Source organism: Pinus tabuliformis, chromosome 3_1 (assembly GCF_031772625.1).
Source record: "Pinus tabuliformis cultivar Carrire ecotype Pingquan chromosome 3_1, CPIR1, whole genome shotgun sequence".
Lineage (NCBI taxonomy): Eukaryota > Viridiplantae > Streptophyta > Pinopsida > Pinales > Pinaceae > Pinus > Pinus tabuliformis.
Window position 1 is genome coordinate 936350563 of NC_142301.1, and position 11913 is coordinate 936362475.

The 11913-nt window shown below is 36.1% G+C and overlaps 1 protein-coding gene across 1 annotated transcript; it reads left to right on the top strand.

Moving 5' to 3' along the window:
• Positions 1-4717: 4717 nt before the first annotated feature.
• Positions 4718-5154, top strand: LOC149190848 (uncharacterized). The gene has a single exon (XM_089413452.1). It carries the CDS (start codon positions 4718-4720, stop codon positions 4955-4957), a length of 240 nt encoding a protein of 79 aa, XP_089269578.1. The 3' UTR covers positions 4958-5154.
• Positions 5155-11913: the final 6759 nt, after the last annotated feature.

An 11913-nucleotide genomic window follows, 5' to 3' on the forward strand; every position in this document is an offset into this window, starting at 1 on the left:
CACTGGAAATCATAATGTGCATAAGAAAGCCCTTTTGTAATATTAATGAAGCATGCCAATATTGCGTATGAAGCAAAGTGCAACAAAGTATCATTGGAAAATAAATGTTGGTGAATGGTAAATGAGAAAAAAAATGGAGTGATAGAGGTGAAGAAATGGAATCATGGTAGTGAATATGTAGTGAATATAGCCCCCCCACCCAACTAAATTGGTTGCATGTCCTCATGCAACTTGACATGGCTCATGAAAGGAAATGTAGCATGGTGAGGGAATTTTCCAAAATATTCAAGTTAGCATATAAGGAATTGCATGATTAAAGATTAGAAAACAACATACCTCTACTTACCCAAGAATGATGAACTATGCAATAGGAATGTAGCTACTGCTGCTGCTGGATTAGGAAAATGTGACTGATGTTGTTGTAACTGGATCCTGGGAAATGAAGGAATCTGAACTGCTGATGCTGAATCATGGAAAAGATAAACGCTGAAAGTGGAACTGTGGTACTCTCATAGATCAGAATTCATGCTGCTGTAACTGCTGAGGGAGTCGTGAAAAAGTGTATAGTCTTCACCTGCTACTAAACTTCTTGGTACAATTCTAATCATGCGAAAGAATGTGTTGATGTCGAGCATGAAAAGAAATCATTGGATTACCGGCCATTGATGCATGCCGTTAACCAATGCGAGGCAACTCACCATTGATGTCAATGAGTGCCAAGGTACCTGAGTACATCTTGCGAAGTGCGAATGGATGTGCTGAAGTCGAGCCACTTGCAAGATCTGAAGATCAAGGGACATTGATGTATTCCCATGATCGTCAGCGAGAGAACTTGCCATTAAGGCATGCAAGCCTCTAGGTACTCAAAAGGAACTCTAGTTTATTTCCCAGATAAGGTGCTGATGTCGATGGGGCAAGACTTGTTGAAAGGTGGGCCTTAAGGAATCCCACATCAGTCAATGCGAGTTTGTACAAAAAGATTTGGTAGGACTATAAATGGAAAGAACTCACGGGCAAGCAGTGTGGATCAGCATGGTGAGAAAACAAGGCAATGTAATCATGGAAAGGGAATAAGTTTTATTCAGAAGGCAAACTAGAAGGCAATAAACTGAAAAGGATAAAGGAATGTATGCGATTCATAAAAATAGGCGTGCATGAAGTCGTGAAAGATAAGGTAATGGAAGATTGATGTAACATAAGGATGGTCTAGGCGTGAGTAGTCATGACGCGAAAGGATTTTTGTGTAGTGGAAAATGTCATGATATGTGCAGTGAAGAATTATTTCCTTCAAGCATCCAATGATGCATGTTTCATTGTGATTTCGAAAAATCACTTTTGCATTAGATTGTCTTCACTCTGAAAAACTTAGCACCATTCCTGCATAAAAATTGTCACCTTTGTGTGCCATCTCCATCGATCATTCCTGTATGAAGTGACTCAAAAACAAATTAGCTCATTTTCAAGAATTTATGAAATGTCCATTTTTTTTAATTATTTTTCGAAGTTACACTAATTGTGGATGAAAAGGGTGTCACATCGTAATATTGATCTTTCTGCATAAGCTTCTCGTTGATCTGCACATAACACCAATCTCATTTCACTTGTTAGTATATGCATCCTAACTCTTGCTCACAAAAATAAATGATAAATTCCAACATACTTTTATTTCCCCCCAATCTAGAAATATTGCATGTCCCCATGCAATGTACTCATTGATTGTGCAATACTTTTTCAAAATGTTTTTATTGGTTTGCAGGAAAATTGATTTAAAACATTTGAAAAGGCTTTTGTATTTCTTAGGGAACAAGTATTATGAATGAATGAGGGCAATTTTATTTTATTTTATTTTATTTTTATTATTAATAAATAACAAATTAAAAAACAAAAGTTTTTAATTTATTATTTATGTCGATTTTATTTATTTATTTATTAAAAACAAAACTAATAATAAAAATAATAAAAGAAACTAACCCTAATTAAAAACGACCAAAGGCTGTGAGACATCTGCAAGTTCAATTTTTGCCTTAATCTTCTGGTGTTCTTCATTCTTTGGGTCAAAAGAGTCAGTCATGCACCATTCATATGCCGCAAACAGTTGGCCAGGTTTCAGTACTCTTTTTATCTCTTTGTAGCAGCCAACTGCATCTGGTGCATGACAGGTAGCTGTTGAAGCCCCGAAAATCGGGTCGACAACAAGGGGGATACCCGCCCGGTCCGAACCTTGGTTGGCAGCTCCTTATCCATTTGGTATAGCGGGTCCGAAGGGGATAATGGGACCAGTTTCCCAATCTATGAGTGTGTGTGTGTAGAATTTGATGTTGCTGATCTAACAATTCCTATTTAAAATATTCTAATTCAAACTTTAATCTAATTCTATGCTATTGTAATCTAATGAGCAGTAACATCTAAGTCTATACTAACCCGGGATGTAATTCTTCTATTATGCGATCTAAAGAGATTTCAAATAACAACTGGTAATAAAGATCATTCAGGGATTATAAGAATGGAAATCAATAAAGATGAACCATTTCGCATAAAAAGTTAGACGAAACAGTTGTGAAAACATATCGCATAATGAGCTATTCATACATTAAGCATAAATAAATAGCTATCACCGTACAAAAGTGCCAAATGATAACTCATGCATTCATGCAATAATACATAAACAACTAAAAACTGCATATCACTTTAACATATAAGCAGAAATGGTCAAGAGATAAAAGTACCATTTATGACTAGTCCTACTCATAAGCTTCAAGCGACAATGATTTATCTCTCCTGGCTCTAACATCCACTAAGAGTACAGAAGTGCGACATCAGTAGCAGATATCAAATGCAAACATTAACAAATCTTGATCCATTCATTCACCAAAACCTCCTCGGAGGGTGCAAAATTGCATGTTCTGAGGACAAGTTTTTGATAAATTTCTGGACCCTTCTCTAAATGCATGAGAAGGGTTTAAATACTACTAACTAAATAACTTAATTACACAGATTCAGGATACAGTTTAAATGACCGCCCTTTTTCTAAGCAAAACTATTTCTAAAAATCAAATCTAATATCTAACTATTTCTGCATTTGCTCCTTAATGCTGCAAGCATTCAGTATTTGCCTGGGCAGAGTCGGCTGACTGTCTTCCGCTTTTGGTTGAGCTAAGAAAACATAAATGGTAAGAGTTGCCACCATATTTTCAGCAAAATCGATGATAGATTCGAGAGTCATCTTCTGACCATTTAGTTTTACTGCGTAGGCCCAGTAATAATCCAAGTTCAATCTTGGTTAACCTTTGAATCGCTTCTGCCTTTCTTTTAGCTTTCTATTTCCAGTTTGTTCTTTACCATTGCTTTCTTACATTTTTCGGGCTCACAGACGACTGTGCAGTTAGAGGCTTTGCTTCTCGAACAATTCTCTCAACGATGCGCGAATCGCGCATCGGAAACTGCCTCCATTCTTTGATCCGGGCTTCTCTGATGTGTTTTCTCCTTTAGCGCCTTTTTCTTCACCGGGTATTAAAGCTTCAGAATTTGTAAAAATATTGCTTTCGTGAGCTCTTGACCTTGAGCGTAAAACTGCCTGTTGATATCAGCGTCGTTCAATACTCATTCAACCATGGATGTAAATGAAAGATCTGTAATGGATGGCTCAACAGCGTTCTGTGAATCTGCGGCTCTTTTGTATGCGGGCGTCTTTTCTCTGTCTTTGAACTTTGTAGTTTTACCCTTTTTCCCCATAGCTTCCTGCACATTGCTTTGTGTAACTTCTGTTTTTCGTTCCTGCAGTTCACAAATGAGGAAAGAGTAATGACAATAAAAACCGACAGGAAAGCTTTAAACTCTACGGATGTACAAAAACATGCCACCTGACATGAACTAACTCTTTGAACAACACAAAACCATATTTCCTAACAACTGGCATATAATTCATTAATTATCATTAAAGCGCGTACCCAGTTCTTGGTTTATGGAAAACTTTTCTTGAATATTGAGCCAGGAAATTTGCGATGGAATGTTTCTGCGATCTGCATCGCAGCATCGCATTTCGCTGTATCGCATTATCGCAATTTCATCGTGTCATAATATCGCAAGGTTGCTTTATCGCGCAATCGCAGGATCGCGGATCACAGTATCGCAGTATCGCAAAATCGAAGATCGCAGTATCGTTACAATTGTTATGTGTTTTTCCTGCAATTTTGCGATATGCGATATGCGATATCGCATATCGGCGATTTCTTAAGGTTTTCCAATGTGAGCATTTGTTAATGCATGCGATGCGATGGAGTTCGCGTCGCAATCTCGCAGTTTATCTTTTTTACTTATAAGGAAATGTCCTATCATTCTTTGCGCGATGCGATGTTTCTTAAGGAGTAAAATACATGAGTCTTAATTGATTTTTTGAATTTTTTACTAAGGGTCCCCTCTTACCTAGTGTTATTGCTAATACTAGATAAAAAAGGGGGGTTGTTGGTGGCCACAACAGTAGCCTCAATTGCATAAACTGCATCAAAAGTATCGTTGGAGAAAGGCATCTTCATGAAGTTTCCCTTGACAAAATCATAGCTTTTGTCTAGCGCACATTGCCCGTTAAGCTCTTTTCCTATTGATATCTGAACCTAGCAATTTCTCTCAATGGACCTAGTAAAGTTCTAAGTTTGTGTGCCCAACGCAAAGCACTATATAGAACTTTGTTGGTTTGTTTTAGGTTGGTTGAGGGGACAAAATGGCGGGCAGAAATTTCATGCACAGTGTTCTCACCTACATAGTGAACGAACTTGTTGTGGATCGCCTGGCCAACAGTCATTCATTTCAAAGATTTGCTGTGAAATCAGTGAAAGCTTTGGAAGAAATTTCTCAGAGAGCTCTTCAGCAAATAGAGAAATTATTTGAACAACTTGAACAAGCTTCAAAAACTTTGAAGGCTGAGGCTGAGAAAGGCTTCAGGGACCAGAACAGGAGGTGAATTTTTCTGCATGAGCACTGACGTTCAATTCCTAGCTTTGTTTGAGCTTTTTGTCATGACAATTTAGTTTTAACATGTTTTGTCATTTCAAATCCTTTTTCTGAAGCTATTGTCTACTTGTCTGAGGATTTGTATGGTTTATTCTCTGATGCCTATGGTTATTTTCTAATAGGAAGAGTTCTTATGTTTCATTTCTACTGGGTTGCATGAGGGAGTTGCGATGGCAGAGGGCATCTTTTCCATTTTTGTATTGACAATTCGTTTACATTTTTCCGATTTGCACAAATAACCTGCAATCCCCAAGTCTCAGTCCCAAGGCAGATGTATGAGAACGCTATGACAAAAATTGTTTTAAATGTGTAGGTGCAGTGATTGAATTCCAAGTTTATTATGCAGCAGAAGCAATGGTTTCTTCTGTGCCAGTAAGATACGCACGTCTCTGCTCTGTCGTAGCAAGGCCTGGTGAAGCGTTGCCACTAAAATTCATTGAGAAATGTTGAGAAATGGCGTTCGTGAATCTGCAGTCTCGGGCCTGCAATCTACAGTGCGATTTTTTCTTTTTCTCCTCTCGGCGATGCGTTTAATATTTTTTATGTTTTATTTTTCTGTTTTTGTGAGTGCGCTGGTTGGTTGTTTTATTTTTTTTATTTTTTAATTTTTTTTTTTAATAATTATTATTATTATTTTATTAAAAGTCTAAAAAAAATGAAATTAACCCTATCTTTACAAAAACAAAAATGGTTAGTTTTTTTTTAAATATATTTTTTCCTTTTAATCAGTGAAAAACTAAAATTTAGAAAGAAACTAAACTTTCTCTTAATTTTTTTTTTTTTTAACAAATGGACATAATGATTTGCATATTGAAAGATGTTTTTGATCAAGCATATTGCAAAACATTTATTTATTCTTGAAATTAGTCTAAATCATCCCTATTTTCTGATCCTCGCGATCGCACTAAGCGCGGAGGAGAGCATACTTATTCTAGGTAGAAGAAAAACTGAAAATGAAAGCAAACGCTGAAAATGAAAGCCTAGCTACTCTATACTAATTAGAATTTACAAATTAGTTACGTGTAGTTAAACTTCCAATGAAGCCACTCACGTAGCAGTAACAGCAATAGATTCAGTAGCAATTTTTTAAATGATGGATGAAAATATTCGAGAGTGAATGAGTCTAGTTGCTGTAACTGTAAATCAACTAAAAAATAAAAAGATGAATCTAATCTAGTACTTACCTGGAACCATTGTTCGATAAAGCTTTGAGAAGCACAGTTTCTCTCACTTAGATCATGTTGTAACTCTTGTTCTTCTTCTCCAATTTGCTGTTCTTCTTCCTCGATCTCCTGTTTGAATGATTGTTTTCCATCGGATACGCAGGATTCTTCAGATGATGAATCTTCGTTTGTTTCTTGGGGAGTAGTTGAACCTTCAATTCTTGTCAAGATCTCCTTTTCCAGGGAAGAGGAGATTCCGACTTCTGCAAGGATCTGAGTGAGTAGTTCCAAGCTGACACTCATTATAAAACCATGTTGAAAGAGATTCTAAAAACAAAGTGCTAATAATTGTCTGAGTTTTTAATCCTTTTACAAGGTTTTAGTTCACAAAAACTCTTCCAAATCAGCACACTAAAAATTGAATTAAAAACAAAAGGACCACAGAAATAATCTTGAATTCAATACTCAATTAAACCCTCTTACAAGGACTGCTCATTAATTGAGTAATCGAATTCTTCAACTACAACCATGAACCATGAATTCATCAAACACTCTTCACAGTTGCGAAAATCAAACACACTTGCAGAAATTGAAATTCACACTTGCATAAATGTAAACACACCCTACATGCCCTGATCCATAAGAGGTCGAGCTCGTTACGGTATCTCGAATGCGATGCGTAGGCTATTCCCCACGTCTTACCGCCTTAACACCTCGGAGTTAGGAACATGTCTAAACACACTTGCATGAAAAATCAAACTAAACTTCAATCCATCGTGCGTCCCCGGCAACGGTGCCAAAATGTTGGGTGAAAATATGATCGTTTAATTCTGTTGTAGTACTTGCCCAACTATTTAATTTGTTAATCCGAGGTTCATAGGCTTACAAGGCACATGCACTATATATGCAGGACTAAAGTGGAACTAATTTAATCTAAATTACTGGAATCAAATTAATCTAAGAAGGCATTGAAACATTAACTATGAAAGCAGGAAATTGCATAAAGGAAAAGCAATACAACATGTGAATAATTGAATGGAAAACAACATATGTGAGCTCACAACAATAAAACTATCTCAAATTATATTACAAAAGCATAACAATAAAAGAATATGAATCAAAGCTAAGAATCCCATTCTCCATTATTCATTCTTATCAAAATGAAGAGAGAGCACTCTCTTATATACATGAGGAAGATAACCATCTCATAATTACATATCCAATATTCTATCAAGCACTCTCAACTAATTTCCCATTATTACAAGATATGATCCCTTTGAATCCTCCACAAATCTCTCAAGCATTTTCAACTACTTTCCCATTATTACAAAATATGATCCCTTTGAATCCTCCACAAATCTCTCACATATCTTGGATAAGATATGCCAACCAAATCCTCCATGATCTTCTCCTTAGGAATAGGCTTGAATAATTATCTCCTTAATATGGTGGAGGAGATATGGATAAGATATGCCAACCAAATCCTCCATGATTTTCTCCTTAGGAATAGGCTTGCATAATTATCTCCTTAATATGGTGGAGGAGATATTTGAGAAGTCTCTTGGAATTAATTCTTCACATATTTCTTACACATCACAAAACTCACATATTCTTGAGATATATATAAAAATATGTATATTTTCTAATATTTAATCATAAATTCACTTGTAATACAAAAATGAATAAAATGGAAAATAAGAAGGTGAAACCCAAATGTATTTACGAAAATGATATGATAAAAGGTTAATGGGATGATGAAATGTAAGGAATAGTGAAGAAAAAGGTGGATGAAAATATGACATTTCTGAGTCCCAACAGTAGTGCTTTAAAAATTAACATTTACAAAATAATTAGGTTTCACGCATAACAACTCAGCGTCATATGCAATTGTTTATACCAAAAACCCAATCAACAAAAACTAGTAAAATATGGGCATAGTGAAAACATATGCAAAATACACAAATATACATATTTGACCATAGTAACTTAAATAAAATGAGGTCCAACACTAATTGCGTAGACTTTGGGAAACATAACCAGTATGCATATAAAAAACAGAATTAGATTAGGGTCAAGCCCTAAATGGACCAAACCCTAACAACATCTTTAGAATGTATATAACTAATTTCAAGAATTTAACCTTCTGGATCCCATTCCGAGCATAATCAGGTACTATATATTAAGTTGAGATTTAACCACATATTATATTAGAAACTATATACATTAATTATATTTTACAGAACGCAATAATCATAAACATAGAACCTAGACTAGAGTTTATAAGAAAACACGGCTCATAAACATAAATCAATGCACATAACATATGAACACTTATATATAACTAAAAAACAACTAGCTATGGGCTCTCCACGTTCCACTTATCCAAAGACCTCGTGGTTCATAAATATCAACAATGGGTCACCCCCGATCTGGAGCTACAACTCCACGGGAAATGGTGAAAACCAAATAATAAACACATAAAAAATGACAATGTACACATTCAATAGGAACTACTCTAACCATAGGCTCCCACTCTCCTAATACGCTCGAGTGGCACACCCCTTCTTCGCGCTTTTTCCAATTCCTTGACAATATGCTCTTCTTCAAGCACATTACATCTAACCAAGATGACCTTGGATTCGGTCTTGCAGTAGCACATGCCACTCTTCGGGCACCTTTCCATCTATAAACCAAAACAACTTCTAGTTGGTCCAAAACCCAAGCACGGTGTTAGGCCCCTATAATGCTAGTGTAACCCCTTATTGTTATTAGTACAACCCCCTTATTATATTGATGTACCCATGTAGTGCCCATATTGTTACTATTGTGCCCCATGGAAGCCCACTATTGTTATTATTGTGCCCTTACATTATTATTGTTATGTCGGCTCTGATTATATTATGACCCCTTAGACTCCTATATATAGAAAGGAAGTCTTTTCATTTGTATCATCCAAGAATTGTTCATTTGTGTAATGTAAAGGATGTTAACCCCTCGAAGAGGCTTATTCCTAAGGCGTTGATCTCTCTTTTCTATCTTTTTGTGAGCTGGTTCCATAACATTTGGTATCAGAGCTTTGGATTCTAGGGTTTCGCTGCTCCAAATAGGTCATCATGGAATTTTCGCTATAACTTTTTTTTTTTTGTGACGTTTCGAAAGCGAAGAAAAAAACCCATTTGAGATGAAATCACGCTGAACCTCAAGTCCTAATTTCAGAACTTTTTGTGCTATATTTGCGGAGATATGATCTGAGGAAGTTGGTCTTTTTGCAAACTCCTGAATTACATTCCAAACAGGTGACCTGGGGAAAACCGTCATAACTTTCTCTCTGAGCATCGGATTGAAATTTCATAAGGTGCAGAAATAGGATGGACTATAGTTTCTTGTATATATTTTTCAGAGCCTAAGGTCAAAACAGTGACACGTGGCACTTCCTACAATTTCGACTTCTGAAAAGGTATATAATCAGGTCATCATGGGAGATTGTGCATAACTCTTTCTTGGAGAATCTAAATTCGATCACATTGGTGGCATTGGAAGGACCAAAATTATAGAGTTATAGTCGTTTCAAGATTGAGCTCCTAAAATCAAGAAAAGGCGATATGAGGAAGTTTAATGACAAGGATCCAGTAAATTGGATACTTCAGATGGAGCAATATTTTGATCTACATGGTGTACCACTGTTACAAAAGGTATGTATTGCATCTTCATATTTAGAAACGGATCAATTTTTATGGTATAAAGGGCTTTGTTTTCATAAACAACTTGTTATGTGGTCAATTTTCACGGAGGAAATGATAGCACATTATGAGGATACAAAGAGCAACACCTTCTTTAGAGCAACACCACAACAATTGGAAAGAGTAAAAGAGCTTTGTTACATAGTGGAAAGTAAAATTATGGCAACAAGGAAGTCTACCCCTCACAACTATAATAATGGAAATGTTGTTTCTCCTAGCCTTCCACAACCTACAAGGGTTACACCACAACAATTGGAAGAGAAAAGAGAAAAAGGGCTTTGTTACAATTGTGATAGCAAATGCACTAAAGGTCATAAGTGTGCTGAGAAGAAATTATTTTACATAGATTATGAAGAGGAGGAAGAAAAGGATCAAGAAACATCAAAAGAAGAGTATATACACCAGGAACCAACCCCAGAGAAAGAAGAAATGAATCTGACCATATCTTGTAAAGCATTGGCAAGAATTACCACTCCTCAAACTCTCAAGATAGAAGGACATATCAAGAAGAAAAAGGTTCAAGAAGTGAAAGATCACATCGAGAAAGAAGAAATGAATCCAACCATATCTTGTAATGCATTGGCCGGAATTACCACTCCTCAAATTATCAAGATAGAAGGACATATCAAGAAGAAAAATGTTTAAGAAGTGAAAGATCACATCGAGCATCAAGAAATGAATCCGACCATATCTTGTAAAGCATTGGAAGAAATTACCACTTCTCAAACTCTCAAGATAGAAGGACATATCAGGAAGAAAATGGTTCAAGCAGTGAAAGATCACACCGAACATCAAGAACAAGTTCTCCAACTTTTAAAGGATAACGCCACTTTGGTGCAAAATCGAATGAAACAACAGGTAGATCAACCTTGTAGTGAAAAATGTTTTGATGTAGGTGATTGGGTATTTTTATTGCTACATCTCAAGCAAGCTATTTATGAGAAGGAAATGTTGGAAATACTACATGCACTTAAGAAATGGCGACCTTACCGAATGGGAAGGCACTTCAAGGTAAAAATGGATCGTGATAGTCTTAAATACTTTTTAGAACAAATATTATCTATAGAAGATTAGAAAAAATGGGTCACAAATATATTGGGTTATGAGTTTGACATCATCTATAGAAAAGGGAAGCAAAATTTTGTTGCAGATGCACTCTCAAGAAAGGATGAGGATGTGGAAGCATTGTTTTGTGCTATTTCTATTATCCAACCAGATTGGATAAACGAAGCAAGGGATGAATGGAAGAAGGACGAAGAAGTGTGGCCACTCTTTCAAAAGTTGTAGAAGATCCCAATTCAAACAATATTGCCAGAAATTGAAGAGGAAGGAAAAATCATATTGGAACCTGGAGCAGTCACAGAAACAAGAACCCGACAACTATGAAATTGATAAATTTCAGAGTATCTCATCAAGTGGAAGAACTTACCCGCTAAAGATTCCACATGGGAGGACAAGAATTTTATACAGAAGCATCAAGAACTACTCAAGCATTGAGGACAACACTTTTTGAAGGAGAGGGGCATGTTAGGCCCCTATAATACTAGTGTAACCCCTTATTGTTATTAGTACAACCCCCTTATTATATTGATGTACCCATGTAGTGCCCATATTGTTACTATTGTGCCCCATAGAAGCCCACTATTGTTATTATTGTGCCCTTACATTGTTATTGTTATGTCGGCTCTAATTATATTATGACCCCTTAGACTCCTATATAGAAAGGAGGTCTTTTCATTTGTATCATCCAAGAATTGTTCATTTGTGTAGTGTAAAAGAGGTTTCCCCCTCAAAGAGGCTTATTCCTAAGGCGTTGATCTCTCTTTTCTATCTTTTTGTGAGCTAGTTCCTTAACACATGGGGCTCACAAGCTGATTTCTCAAATTGAATTCACGAGAATTGTAGTCGATTGAAAATTCCACGCTCATGACTCACTGATTAAACCATAATCATGAAAAAAATGAATTCATAATATCCCTTTTTCCATTCTCGGGTAAACACAC